This window comes from Chiloscyllium punctatum, chromosome 5 (genome assembly GCF_047496795.1).
Source record: "Chiloscyllium punctatum isolate Juve2018m chromosome 5, sChiPun1.3, whole genome shotgun sequence".
In the NCBI taxonomy this organism is placed as follows: domain Eukaryota; kingdom Metazoa; phylum Chordata; class Chondrichthyes; order Orectolobiformes; family Hemiscylliidae; genus Chiloscyllium; species Chiloscyllium punctatum.
The window spans coordinates 32,494,485-32,510,188 of NC_092743.1; the positions used below are offsets into that span (position 1 = coordinate 32,494,485).

General features: G+C 38.9%; 1 protein-coding gene across 2 annotated transcripts in view; it reads right to left on the bottom strand.

The window, feature by feature from the left end:
* Nucleotides 1-15,704, bottom strand: part of phf20l1 (PHD finger protein 20 like 1) — a 123,058-nt gene that overhangs the window by 70,975 nt on the left and 36,379 nt on the right. Inside the window, exons 10-11 of one of the 2 annotated variants that reach the window (XM_072570005.1) lie at nucleotides 1,244-1,511; nucleotides 371-559 (exon numbers count right to left, since the gene is read on the bottom strand). In XM_072570005.1, coding sequence (XP_072426106.1) covers nucleotides 371-559; nucleotides 1,244-1,511 — 457 coding nt within the window. The remainder of the gene's footprint in view (nucleotides 1-370; nucleotides 560-1,243; nucleotides 1,512-15,704) is intronic. The other variant, XM_072570006.1, reaches the window with a different exon arrangement.

Sequence of the window (15,704 nt, forward strand, 5' to 3'; positions counted from 1 at the left end):
ATACTTCCACTCAGTGCTTCAGCTCCAGTGCAGCTATACCGCTGAGCACATTTCTTCAACATAATTTCACAGCCAGACTAATGTCACTTATACTCCACCCTCCCTGCCATTTCATTAAAAAAATATATATTCAAGATATAAAATTTTAAAAGTATTCTCAGAACAGTAACCGCAGCATGAGCAGAATGTATGTCAGGCTTCCAAGTGATACAGTATTTATCCAAAATACAATGGGTTTGATTGAGTAACGCATGTGCACCTTGATCATCCTGTGCATTCTTATTTGGTTTAAGAGAAATCCCTGATGGATAAATACCATATCCAATGGAACTCAGATGTTCACCTATTAGGTAGTTAATTTTATTCTCACCCTCTGATATGTTGCTGTCTGTCAGATTATTGGATTTGCACGACTGTCCTGTCAAAGCAGTGGATGGAGAGGGTAAATACTCTTGGTCAGTGGGACCATCAATCCCTGCAGCATTTGCTAATCGTGCAGAGCGTCTCCTACGTTTGGATTTTTCTAACCAGGTGATCGGACTGCTGGGCTGAGAAGGGCCTTAGGGAAGAAGAGATGCTCAATTAGCCTTTTTTAAAAAAAATAATAGTTTTGGTGTTTTGTTGTGGTAGCCTATTTTAAAATGTTAGCTTTTGATAGTACTATGCAATATAATGAAGGAAACAGTTGTTTTGTACTCCTTTCAATTCATGCTGTTTTTAATGGAACTCATCATAAAATGGTTCGGATGGACGATAAGCTGGTTGTGTCAGGTTGACCACCAAAGAAAATTTACTTTAGCTGAGTGTTTATTTGTCAAAAGCAGTCATATTGAGATCGATGTAAAATTCAAAAGTTAAGAAATCAGACTTTTTTTAATGAACAAATTCTTGGAATTAAAGTCAGGCTTCTATTTACATCAGCTGTGTGCATTTAAGTTGAGTGTGTTTTTCTTTTAACCTTAGTAGGAACCATGATCTCAGCATCTATGGTGCAGCCTAACCCATGAGCAGTAAAGTGGAGGAACTTGCATGCATCACATCACTTACTAAAATTACGGAAAAAAATCGAAAGGAAAGGTTTACGTAACTAAACATGCTGACATACCTGAAAATACCAGTTTACATGTGGTTTTCAAAAAAAATCTTCATAATTCTTTCAACACAATTAACAGCAACAACTAGAAGCTAAGTAGCTTTTTGTTTAAAACCCCTCTAGGCAAGACTCACTAAGCAACGCACTAACCAGTCTGAGGGATATCTGAAGGTGGTGGTGGGGGTAATGTCTGAGGAAATTCTACATTGTGCAACTCCTTGCCCTGAGGTACAGTTGGGGGAGGAGAAGGATCTGAAGCCTTTATATTCCCAGATGGCTCCTCAGGCTTTGTTTTACGTGTTCGGAGTTTGGTTGAGTGTGGAGATGAAAAAAATGGATCACTTTTTTGATTCAGAGTACAGGAATCTTCACTGCTCACTTCAGTCTTCAGCTGGTCAGTGGTATAAGAAGGTGACAACTAGATAAAAGTAAAAGCGAATAATTAATATACTGATAATGAACTAGGATTAGCATTTACAGTATTCATGCCCAAGTCAGTGTCAGTTTTATAATCAAAAGCAGCTAATCAAGTTAAACATTTAATTCTAAACATATCATAATACAAATTTTAAAATGTGTCATGATCCATACATGTTATAAAATGACTAATTGTCCCACTTCTACAACAGCATTAACAATGAACACTTGAACAATAAAGTTACAGATTGATTAAAACAGTATCTCAAGAAATGCTTCTACATTAATGTTAGTATTACAAAGTATAAAACCTTTACATTATGGAAATAAAATTGTAAATTTGGTTGAACACAAGTTAATTTTATGCTTCTAAATGACTGTCTTATTTCTGTCTTGAATTTCTCAAATCCAATTAACAAATTTCAGTTCTATGACAAGCAAATGCCTCAATCGAGAATGTAAAGAAACGTTCTGAATTCCATTTAGACCAGTCCGGATTTCACTACATATTGTGAGAGACCACATTTTTCTTCTTTGGAATGATAAAACAAATGAAAGCTGGACTGCTATTGCTGAAATAACGATTTTCAAGTTGCAAAACTTTCATGTGCTGCATATTTTCTTTGAGTTGTGCAATACAATGCATTCTGAAAAAGTGAGGTGAACAACGTAGGCCACCAACTATTTTGAGTTCAGAAAATTTGGCCTAACAACACCTCTGTGATTGGTTGAATTATAGAACATTAAGACTGTGAATGCCACAGTGCAGAAAGCAAAACATCCAGAACCTGCAAACAAAGCACCCACCACTTTCTCGCTCTATGCAGGATGACAGAAAAATTAAGGAAGTGATAAGTAAAGAAGACAAGATAAAGTCTAGTCCACCTGATCAACTATTGAAATTTAAGAAATCACCATCTTCCTATAGACGAAAGTATGTCATCATGGCTAAAATCAAAACAAAGTAATTTTTCACATTGCCATCTAGACTTTTGATTTTTATAATTTTGTTCAGCCTGTCTATATTATGTTTACACTCATTGTACAAGTGTTAACCCATCTGTCTCAATTGTGATTGTATGGGTATTGAGGGGTTTAAAGGGGTAGATATCTCTTTCCTGTCTTTTGTTAAAATTAAATGTGCTAAAGTAAATAGAGTTGCTTTACTGCTAACTATCTTAGCCTTTTTCTCTACTTCTATCCCAGCTCTTGATTTTTTGGGATACAGACTCATTGCTGGCAGTGTTGTTGGCCAGTCACTTATGCATTCTTCAAGCCAAACCTAGGCATTGTTTTGTCAGAGAACTGAATTTGGTACACTTTGAGAGATCTTCCAAATAAGTTCTGTCATTGTTCATGCTCCAAAGCAGGCCACAGGAAAGTGATCAAAATGAGGAAACTTGACTGCTGTTTCTGACAGAATCAAACATCATTATGGTCTAACAAAATATCTAACTACTTCTCCAATTAAAACTGCTCATCAAAAATACAGATCACAGATCAATTCCAAATCCTTCTAGTCTACATGACAATGCTAAACTAGATGATGTCTTTAAAAACTAAAATTATAGCTTCCTTTATTTCCTTTTCCTTTCTATTTTGACCCCTTATTATTGAATCCTCACTTACTTCTTGCAGAACTGCAAGATGGCACACCGAATCTGTGGATTTCGGATATCAGGCGTATTGGTCATACACCTCAACAAATGACTGATCAAAATCAAACAATTTGCTCCAATCAACACCTTTTTTTCTACCTCTATCAAAAACTGTGGTGATCGATTGGAATTTCGTATCCTTGCTTTTGTTCTGATAACTGCAAGACCAAAAGCTTAGGCAATATTCAGAAAGCATTTATGCAAATACACGACTATTGCTAAAATTTTATGCAGTTTTATTACAACTAGAAAATAATAATTTATTGGTCATAAAATCATTAACTAACCTTTAGCATTTTTCCAGTTCCAAGCTTGCATTATCTAAACAAAATTGAAGGCATCTCCTAGAATGAACCAAGCTGCTGTACACAGCATTGTCACTTAGCTTTGCGTCTCTCGTATTCCATGATAGGGATTGCAGTGTTAGCAAGATGCCAGGTACACAGGCCACAAGTTCCAATAGCTCAATGTATCAAACAACATATCCAGTTGAACATTCACTGTGGGCAACACGCCAGTTGTGCACAACCAGCCCACACTTGCAAGCAGTAGAAAGGTATGCCTACAATGAGATGTGACTCTGCTACTGGACATAATTTATTAATTGACCTAAATTGTTCTGACAGTTGCATGCTGTAAACCATATCATAGAATCCAGAGTGTGGAAACAGGCCATTTGGCCCAACAGGTCCACACTTGACCCTCTGAAGAGTAACCCACCCACACCCATTGCCCTATTATTCTACATTTACCCCTGACTAATGTACCTAACCTACATTCTGGGTAATCCAAGATGGAGGATAGGAAAAATTTCTTAACAGCTGCTCTTTTTTTTGAGGTATTTTAGATGCTGGAGGTGATTTCCTCAAATTCCAGGAGCAGCAATTACTGTTTTATATGTTGTTGCATTGTTTTGGAACTTTTGGGGGAAAATAAAAGTCAAAACAGCAGCAGTTTTAAAAGAGGGAAGAACACACAAAGGAAGCACATGGCGAGGTCATTGTGGGAGAGGGAGGAAGGAGGAGGAGGGAGAACCTGCACAGTTACTGTCTTTGCTGTTTAAATTCATGTATCATTGGACATCAGAGGGAGTCTGGGAAAATTAACAAAGTGAAATTCACAACTGATCTTGAAGGAACGGTTGGGCAAAGTTCACAGCACAGAATCAGATAAGTTAATCATTGTTTTAAGTGTGGCGTACAGAGAATCTGCAGTAGTGAGTAGAGTGGGTTCTTTCTGGATTGTGTGTTTTTGGAGATATGTATCTTGATTAAACTTAAAATATAAGCCATAAATATTAATTTAACCTGGGGCAGTGTTTGTAGAGGAATAAGACGGTGTTATTTTCTGGGTCTGTAGATTGTGAAGGAGTAGAAATGGCCTTGAGTACAGTGATATGTACTTCTTGTCAGATGTGGGAGTTTAAAGAGTGTTTAAGGGTTACTGTGGATTTTATCTGCCATAAATGCTGATGGCTACGAATCTTATCAGATCGAATGGATCAGTTGGAGAGACAGTTAGAAGCAATGAGAAATGTGCAACAGCAACAGTATTTGATGGATGGCAGTTATAGGAAGGGGTGGGGGAAATCTCAGATACTGTCACATAGATTGGTTAACTCCAGGAAAGGTAAGAGAGGTAGGCACTTAGGGCAGGAGTCTTCCGTGGATAAACCTATTTTAAACAGGTATGCTGTTTTGGAAAATGTAGGGGGTGATGGATTCTCAGGGGAACGTAGCACAAACAGCCAAGTTGCTGGTATTGTGACTGGCTCTAATGCAATGAGGGGTACGTCAGGTTCCAAGAGATCAATAGTGTTAGGGGATTCTCTAGTCTGAGGTACAGACAGATGTTTCTGTGGCCAGCAGCGAAAAAGCAGAATGGTGTGTTGTTTCCCTGGTGCCAGGATCAAGGATGTCTCAGAGTACAGAATATTCTCACGGGGGAAGAGGGGCCAGCAAAAGGTCATTTTCCACATTGGAACGAACGACATAGGAAGGGAAAAGGTTGAGACTCTGAAGGGAGATTACAGAGTTAAGCAGAAATTTAAAAAGTAGGTCCTCCAGAGTAGTAATATCTGGATTACTCCTGGTGCGATGAGCTAGTGAGGGCAGGAATAGGGGAATAAAGCAGATGAATGCATGGCTGAGGAGCTGGTGTATGGGAGAAGGATTCGCATTTTTGGATCACTGGAATCTCTTTCAGGGTAGAAGTGACGTGTACAAGTAGGACGGATTACACCTATATTGGAAGGGGACTAGTATATTGGCAGGGAAATTTGCGAGAGCTGTTTGGGAGGATTTAAACTATTACGGTGGGGGGTGTGGGGGGGGGGGGGGGGGGGGAAGAGGGGCGGGAACCCAGGGAGATAGTGAGGAAAGAGATCAATCTGAGACTGGTACAGTTGAGAACAGAAGCAAGTCAAACAAACAAACAACCGTCAGGGCAGGCAGGGACAAGGTAGGTCAAATAAATTAAACTGCAATTATTTCAATGCAAGGGGCCTAACAGGGAAGGCAGATGAACGCAGGGCATGGTTAGGAACATGGGACTGGGATATCATAGCAATTACAAAAATATGGCTCAGGGATGGACTGGACTGGCAGATTATTCCAGGATACAAATGCTACAGGAAGAATAGAAAGGGAGGCGAGAGAGGAGGGGAGTGACATTTTTGATAAGGGATAGCATTACAGCTGTGCTGAGGGAAGATATCCCTGGATGTATTCCCAGGAAAGTTATGTGGGTGGAACTGAGAAATAAGAAAGGGATGATCACCTTATTGGGATGGTATTATAAACCCCCTAATAGTCAGAGGGAAATTGAGAAACAAGCTTGTAAGGAGATGTCAGCTATCTGTAAGAATAATAGGGTGGTTATGGTAGGGGATTTTAACTTTCCCAACATAGACTGGGACTGCCATGGGGTGAAGGGTTTAGATGGAGAGGAATTTGTTAAGTGTGTACAAGACAATTTTCTGATTCAGTATGTGGATGTACCTACTGGAGAAGGTGCAAAACTTGACTGACTTGTGGGAAATAAGGCAGGGCAGGTGACTGAGGTGTCAGTGGGGGAGCACTTTAGGGCCAGTGACCATAATTCTATTAGATTTAAAATAATGAAGGAAAAGGATAGATCAGATCTAAACGTTGAAGTTCTAAATTGGAGAAAGGCCAATTTTGACAGTATTAAGCAATAACTTTTGAATGGAGGCAGATGTTCGCAGGTAAAAGGACAGCTGGAAAATGGGAAGCCTTCAGAAATGAGATAACGAGAATCCAGGAAAAGTATATTCCTCTCAGGGTGAAAGTAAAGGCTGGTAGATATAGGGAATACTGGATGATTAAAGAAATTGAGGGTTTGCTTCAGGAAAAAAAAGCAGCTTATGTAAGGTACAGACAGGATAGATCAAGTGAATCCTTAGAAGAGTACAAAGGCAGTAGGAGTATACTTAAGAGGGAATGAGGGCAGCAAAAAGGGGACATGAGATTGCTTTGGCAAAGAGAGTTAAGGAGAATCCAAAGAGATTTTACAAATACATTAAGGACAAAAGAGTAACTAGGGAGAGAATACGGCCCCTCAAGGATCAGCAAGGCAGCCTTTGTGTGGAGCCACAGAAAATGGGGGAGGTACTGAATGAATATTTTGCATCAGTATTTACTGTGGAAAAGGACATTGAAGATATAGACTGTAGGGAATAGATGGTGACACCTTGCAAAATATCCCTATTACAGAGGAGGAAGTGCTGGATGTCTTGAAATGGGTAAAAGTGGATAAATCCCCAGGACCTGATCAGGGGACCCTAGAACTCTGTGGGAAGCTAGAGAAGTAATTGTTGGGGCTCTTGCTGAGATATTTGTATCATCGATAGTCAAAGGTGAGTTGCCAGAAGACTAGAGGTTGGCTAACGTGGTGCCACTGTTTTAGAAGGGTGGTAAAAACAAGCCAGGGAACTATAGACCAGCGAGCCAGACATCAGTGTTGGGCAAGTCGTTGGAGGGAATCCTGAGGGACAGGAAGTACATGTATTTGGAAAGGCAAGGACTGATTAGAGACAGTCAACATGGTTTTGTGTGTGGGAAATCATGTCTCAAACTTGATTGAGGTTTTTGAGGAAGTAAAACTTATGCGAGCATAAGAGGTACAGTTAGTAAGTTTGCAGATGACACCAAAATTGGAGGTGTTGTGGACAGCAAAGAGGGTTACCTCAGATTACAATAAGATCTGGACCAGATAGGCCAATGGGCTGAGAAGTGGCAGATGGAGTTTAATTCAGATAAATAAGAGGTGCTGCATTTTGGGAAAGCAAATCTTCGCAGAACTTATACACATAATGGTAAGGTCCTATGGAATGCTGTTGAACAAAGAGACCTTGGAATGCAGGTGCATAGCTCCTTGAAAGTGGAGTCGCAGATAGATAGGATAGTGAAAAAGGCATTTGGTACACTTTCCTTTATGGGTCAGAGTATTGAATACAGGAGTTGGGAGGTCATGTTGCAGCTGTACAGGACATTGGTTAGGCCACTGTTGGAATATTGCGTGCAATTCTGGTCTCCTTCCTATCGGAAAGATGTTGTGAAACTTGAAAGGGTTCAGAAAGGATGATGCCAGGGTTGGAGGATTTGAGCTACAGGGAAAGGCTGAACAGGCTGGGGCTGTTTTCCCTGGAGTGTCGGAGGCTGAGGGGCGACATTATAAAGGTTTACCAAATTATGAGGGGCATGGGTAGGGTAAATAGGCAAAGTCTTTTCCCTGCGGTCAGGGAGGGCACAGGTTTAGGGTGAGAGGGGAAAGATATAAAAGAGACCCAAGGGGCAACTGTTTCACACAGAGGGTGGTACGTGTATGGATTGAGCTGCCAGAGGATGTGGTGGAGGCTGGTACAATTGCAACATTTAAGAGGCATATGGATGGGTATATGAATAGGAAGGGTTTGGAGGGATATGGGCCAGGTGCTGGCAGGTGGGACTAGATTGGGTTGGGATATCTTGTCGGCATGGACGGGTTGGACAAAGGATGTGTTTCCATGCTGTACATCTCTATGACTCTAGACATTCCTGAACACTATGGACAATTTAGCATAGCCAATTCACCTGTCCTGCACATCCTTGGATTGTGGGAGGAAACCCACTCAGACTCAGGGAAAATGTGCAAACTCTAAAGAAACAGTTGTCTGAGGCTGGAACCAAACCCAGGTCCCTGGTGCTGAGGCAGCAGCGCTATTCCCTGAGCCATCATACTGGTAACCACTGAACTAGCATTTAAATCAATTTAGGATCATCAGTTGGTCTCATAGTATGATGCAATTGTCCATTACAGAAGCAATGTGTTAATGCACAGGGCCCTGTTTTATGTCATTGAAAGGAATTCTTACAGACATTTCACCTTTCTCATGTGGGGTACAAAAAAAAAGGAGCCAGGGAGACTGTCAACGTCTGCAAGACTCTGATCAATGACTTAAAGCTGGCTATCAGTACTACATTTCTATGCAACCAGCCAGCTCACTCGTCAGGCTATATAAATCAATTTTCCATTCACCACCACCACTCCAAGTCTGTTTTGTTGCATCCTAATGCTGAGTGCAAGATGAAAAGCTTCAACATGTTGTGCCCATTAGCATTGTTTAAGTACTGTATACCAAACAATTGTCTTATTTGTATCTAGTTCACTGAACAAATAAATTTCAAAGTTTTGGTTTCTGCTGCACTAGTACAACTAATTTCAATAGGTCTGTAAAGTTGCACATTCAAAATAGAAAATTTCATCAGCATTTGTTAAATATTAGTCAGGATCTCTTCAAATGATAAGTTGCCTTAGAAAGGTCAAGGTATTTTATTATGATCTTAATGGTTATTATCAACTAAGGGACAAAATGAATAAGTGAACAAGTTAAAATTCAGGTCATAAAGTGCAACTCTCATTTCTGTTCAAACATTTTGGGGATTACAATCCAAGTTTCCATAATATTTTTGCTTGTGCAAATCAACAGCACTGAATAGTAGCATAGTAAATCAACTTTCACTCTTAGTGTGTGGAATCCAAGATGTATTCTGCAATTCTAAAGTTATCACAAGTAGAAGAAATGACCACTTGTTTACCATTACAAGTATGTAACTATTCAATCTGTTATATTTGTCTTCTCACACTCAATTTGCACTGATTACATCTCAGAAATTAGCATCAACCTGGAGTCAGGATTGTAACCCATTTCAGTTGTTCAGTTTCTGCAGTGTAGCTGCAACGAGCAATTGTTTTCACATTGGTACAATTTAAATCAGATTCTGGCATTCATAAGTTGATTCTCAGGATTTCTTTTGCAAGATGTGACTCACTTATCGTGGCAAACAAATTGAGTCCATGAGTCAGCCTCATGTTTCAGAAAAGATTTCCCAGGATGTTGTTGGAAATGGAGGGTTTGAGTTTTAAAAAAAGGATGGATTGGCTGGGACCGTTTTCACTGGAGCATAGGAGGTTGAGGGGTGACCTTAGGTTTATAAAATTATCACGGTATAGATAAGGTGAATAGCAAAGGTATTGTCCCAAAATTTCCTGGGGGGGGGCAAAAAGAGGTGGTAGAGTTCAAAACTAAGGGGCATATTTTTAAGTTGAAAGGTGTACAATTTAAAAACTGACATAAGAGCAATTATTTTTACTGAGTGGTTACTGGATGAGATGAACTGCCAGAGGAAGTGGTGGGTGCAGGTACAGGTATAACATTTTAAAAGACATTTGGATAAGTACTGAGTTGGAAATGTTGGGAGGGATCCTGGTCAAATGCAGACAGGTTGGGCTAGTTTAGTTTGGGAAATTGGGTCAGCATGGATTAGTTGATCCGTATGGTCTGTTTCCATGCTGTATGTCTATAACAGAGTCGAGATAGACCCAGGCAAAACATTCTTTAAGGGCAGAACATTTAGAGGGATAGAAGCAAAGAGCAAGGGAGTAAAATTAATTGAAGAGATCTAACAACAGCCAACACAGGTACAACAGAAAATACAACCTCCATATTCAAAGCAGCAAACAATAAGAACTTCGCTGGGTGTTACTCCAATTTTTTCTTTCATTCAGGAAGGTTAGCTAGTTCCTTACAGACATCAACATTTATAAAAAGACTAGACGACAGTGAATATAGCTTCAGTGTGCTTGACAAGGGCAGAGTGTAAAACAGGCAGCATCTACTTGTGGAATTAAATTGGCACATGCAGAATAACAGCAGCTTTCAGTTACAAGCTGGGCTTTGTCTGTTTAATGGCAACTGACATGGAATATTCTAAATTAAGCTGCTCCCCAAGCTCAATAATTATCTAGTCAAGATATATAAATACAAAATAAAATGAAGTAGATCTGAGTATTCAGCATTTAAGCAGCAGCAGAACTAGACAGAAAACTGAATGATAAAAAGAATCCAGGATGCCTCTTCGTTGGCACAACATTCACACCAAGGTGTAAGGCTAAGTTGGAAAATGCGAAGAGTGGCTGTTAAAATCTCTATTTTCAATTAAATTCTACTTGACTGAAGACAAATAGCCAAAATAGAAATACAAATTTATGACAGACAATGCTCTTATGAGGTTTTACGGCAATGGCTCATTGGATCATGTAATGCGGCTGAGAGACCAGACAGCCAAAATCACCAACCAGCAAAAAAAAAATCCATTTTCAAATTGGTAGAATACACTAGGTGAATAATATGACATTTCTTTTAAGTTAGTGCAACTTTTTAAAGAGAATTTTGAGCTGTCATCTTGAGCTCATTAGCAAGTTGGCCATAACATCTCCGCAGTCAGCACATCTGCAATAGACATTACATCTCCTCTCAACATCCCCCCCCCCCCCCCCCCCCACATAGCACCGTCACAATCTCCCAGCAAGGCCAGTGTCCAAAGTTCCATCTTTGGCTCCCTTGCTTTTTCCTTTTATTTGGTTCATGATAACAAGGAATAATTCTGATACTACTGCATTTTAGAAGGATTTGCCAACCCTGCAATTCCAATGTTGGTGGTGCTTACATGCAGAAATTAATTTTGGCAGAGTCTTATCTGATAGCTGCACATGGCCTACTCAGTATCAATGTAAATTTGCAGATTGTGCTAAGTAGATAATTTATTTTTAATATCTCTACTCCAATTAGCCACCTCAAAACAAATGGGCCGTAAACAATGCAGAAATGTTACACATGAAATTACTATGGTTCAAACAGCCACCTTTTGCTTACTACTCAATTTCAATTGAGCCTCATTAGCACATGGCAGAATGGGAATGTGAGCAAAAATCAGCATTAAAAAATTGGCTTAAAGGAAACCTCCTAAATATTTTCCTTTTTAACATGAAAATTCAAGTTTCAATTCTACAAAAGATAACAGTTGACATTAACATTGTGACACAACTACAGCATGCAGAGGGAGTGAACAGGTGACAAGTGAGATTTTTGGGAATACCAGATTTCAACAGATTTTCAGCTTCTAGATTTTGCACCTCCATTTTCAGATTGCAGATACGCAACAAAACTACAGAATCCAGTTCAAAGACACGAATGTGGAAGAGGTTTGAAGTTTTGCATAATTTAATATTTAGCTAATGTGCAGTAGCATACAAAAGCAAAATGGATGTGCCCACATTCAATGAGGTTGTCACTGGTCATAAAATAAATTGAGAAAAGAAAATTTGCAGAAAATTAGCTGGCGATTTACAAAAGGTGGATAATAATAATGAGAGACATGGTAAATATATAATTATTTCACAATTGCATATACAAGGGAATAGGAACATATACATGTTGTCATTGAATAATGCTTATTGCATCTAAAATAAAGAGGGGATTATATTGAATAGACTAAAACTCAAAAACAATGAAATCCTTTGTCCTGATGGATTGCACCCATAGATTTTAAAAGGTATCTAAAGAGACAGTAAAGACAGAACCAATCATATATAATAATAATAGCGCCAGGGGACTAGAGAATAGCCACAGTGATTCCTTCATTAAAAGGAAGCCGAAAGTGCTCATAAAATAAAAAGGCCAGGCAGTCAAACATCAATGGTTGGAAAAGTAATGGGATCCTTACTATAAGACCATAAGACGTAGGAGTGGAAGGAAGGCCATTCGGTCCACAGCCCTTAATTCCTTGGGACATCAAGAATTTATCAATCTCTGCCTTGAAGACATTTAGCGTCCTGGCCTCCACTGCACTCTGCGGCAATGAATTCCACAGGCCCACCACTCTCTGGCTGAAGAAATGTCTCTGCATTTCTGTTCTGAATTTACCCCCTCTAATTCTAAGGCTGTGTCCACGGGTCCTAATCTCCTCACCTAACGGAAACAATTTCCTAGGGTCCACCCTTTCCAAGCCATGTATTATCTTGTAAGTTTCTATTAGATCTCCCCTTAATCTTCTAAACTCCAATAAATACAATCCTAGGATCCTCAGCCTTACTAAAGAGAATGAAAGAACATTCAGGATGATATGTAACGATGAATAGTCGACAAGGGTTTCAAAAGTTAAAATCTCAGCTGATCAACATACTTGGAATTTTATTGAGGTGAAGAGAGAATAGATAATGGTAATGTCGATGATGTAATTTATTTGGATAGTTAAAATCAGTTCAAAAAGGCTTCTCAAAATAGATCATTGAAGAAGGTTTAAGAATGCAGATTCAGGGACAAGTGGCAGAATGGTTTGCTAGTTGGTTTCAAGATTTGAAATACAGCCTCAGATTGAAAGGTAAGCAATCAAGAGTGGCAGAAGGTGTGAAGTGATATTGCACAAGTATCAGTGTTGGAATCACTGCTATCCACAATTTACATTAACTATTTGAACTTTTGAATCAAGACTACAATTTCTAAATTTGGGTAATGGTAAATGGGGGGGGGGGGGGAAGCAGGGTAGGATAATCAGTAAGGACAGCACTGCAGAAATTTACAGGAGGATATTAATAAACTTCAGTTGATTTCTCCAAGGTTAACAGAGATAAACATGAGATATTACATTTCGATAGGAGAAATTTGGAAGGCGCAAGTATCGATCACTAGATGAATAAAATAGCTGAGTGCCTACACACCAACCATGAAAAGTTGAGCATTATATAAAAAGGTCAAACTAAGCACTATATTACATCATTTCCAGAAGAATAGAATTGAAAAGTTGTGAAGAGAGCATAAGGAAGCCACAAAATTATATACAAAAAGATAGATAGATTTTAAGTGTGCAAAAATGTTGAAAATGGAGTGTGATGGCGGAAAATGTCAACTTTGGGAGAAAGAATAAAAAGGAGCAGCATGTTATCTAACTGGTGAGAGATTGCAGAAATATCTGGGTGCCCTTGCGCATGAATTTAAGTTCAGTAGGCAGATACAGCAACTAGGAGTCAATACACGTAATGCTGGAAAAAGCACAGCAGCCAGGCAGCATCTAAAGAGCAAGAGAGTTGACGTCTCGGGTGTGACAGACGGGCAAACCCAAAACATGGATTCCTTTGTTCCTCAGATGCTGCTTGATGTGCTGTGCTTTTTCCAATGCCACACTTTATTGACTCTTACTTCTCCAGCATTTGCAGTCTTCGCTATTCATAGATACAGCAAGTAATTAGGAAAGCTAATAGAATGTTGCTCATTGAGTGTGAAACTGAATATGAAGATAGAGAGGTTATGCTTAAATATAGAAGGTATTTATGAGACTCTCTGCAGTACTGTGGCACAGTACTGGTCACCTTATTTAAAGCGGGATCTAAATGCATTGGAAACCATTCAGAAAAGGTTTACTAAATATTGGACCAATTGAGCTTTTGTGATCTTTAGAAGGATATCAGGTGACTTGATTGAAAATATGAAATCCTGAGGGGTTTGGCCAGGTTGAATGTGCCAGGGAGGAGCAGGAGAATCGACATTTTGGGCAAAAGCCCAAAATGAGGTTGATGATGGTCTTATGCTCAAAACGTCGATTTCTCTGCTCCTCGGATGCGGCCTGACCTTCTGTGCTTTTCCAGCATCACACTTGATTCTGATCTCTAGCATCTGCAATCCTCACTTTCTCCATTCCAGTAGGCTTCAAGGAATAATCATTTAATTCGTATATCCGAGATTCTATTCTCTGAACTTTCAGTAGGTTGAGAGAAGCAGGGAACAAGTAACCCCCCATCCTGTAGCTATGGTAGCCAAGTCCTTCTGACTTAAACAAAAACAAAAATTGCTGATAACGCTCAACAGCTCTGGTAGTATCTGTTGAGAGAAATCATAGTTAACGTTTCAGGTCCAGTGACGTTTCTTCTAAACATGGCTCACTGGACCCAAACATTAACTTTGACTTATCTCCACAGTTGTTGATAGACCTGCTGCAATTTTCCAGCAAATTCGCTGTGATCCATAGAATTGAGGTCATCAAAAACTGTGTTCACACTTGACGAGGTCCATGTGCTTGTTGAATTACAATGGCTCCCAGTTAAGCAACAAAACTAGTTTGGCTTTAAAAATCCTCAATGATCTCACCTCTACCTTCTCACCCCTCCAAGATATCCACACTGACCAGTTTTGGATTCTTGAGAGTGTCACTTGACTGTTCTGCCTTTGGTAGCTGCAATTTCAGCTGCTCAGCCAACTAGTTCTGGAATTGCCTCATTAAACCTCTGACTTGACTCTGCTTTGTTATGGACCGAAAAATCTTACATCAATCTTTTTGTATTCTGCTCTAATTCTTACCAGCTAATCATCAAATTTTATTTTATAACAATTCAAAGCACTTTAAAAATGCTGTTAAAACAAAACGCACTATATAAATGAAAGTTGCTCTTGCCTTGAATATACATTTTTTTTAAAATTATAAAAATGCTTGGATATTTTTTCTTTCTTCCTCTACAAAAGCTTCCACTATCCCAGAAACAGTAACAGAGATGCAAAGTAAAAGACAACTTGTACTTAATGTTAACTTGTACTTATAAGTAACAAGTTAAAAATTAAAAATTAAAAAGAGGAAAATTGAGGAAGGAAGTCTCAACACTATTACCAGGTAAAGAAAAGCTTCATGTGCTTTTCTGCACTACATTTTCAACATCTTAAGGGTGACTACCTGAGACAGAAACTAAAATAATTGTGGAATGTAAACATAGTAACTTCTTGAGCTTAATCCACAGAAGCTGTATGCTGGATCAGTTGAATACAGCCCTTGCAAGAATTAGCTTGGTTGAGACTGATAGGTAAAGGGATCAAGGAGTGTATAAGTGACTCAGTCAATTACAAACCTCTTTTGGAAGAGAACAAATATGCCATTTTAAAAATAATTTATTTAAATTCACTAGAATAATGTTAGTATTTTTCACAAAAATATCAGCTTGGCTTTTACAATCCATTTTGAAAAGATACAAGCCAAATAATTTTGATAAATGGTATGAGAGAAAACATTCAAAAATACTTCAGTTGAAAATCAGAATTTGCCATTACACAGCCAATTTGGTCAAGTATAAAAATTAATATGTTCTAACATTCACTTTTTACTGTTTACCAACATTTCTTATTAGTTAAACTTTAAAACAAGTTCTAATATACC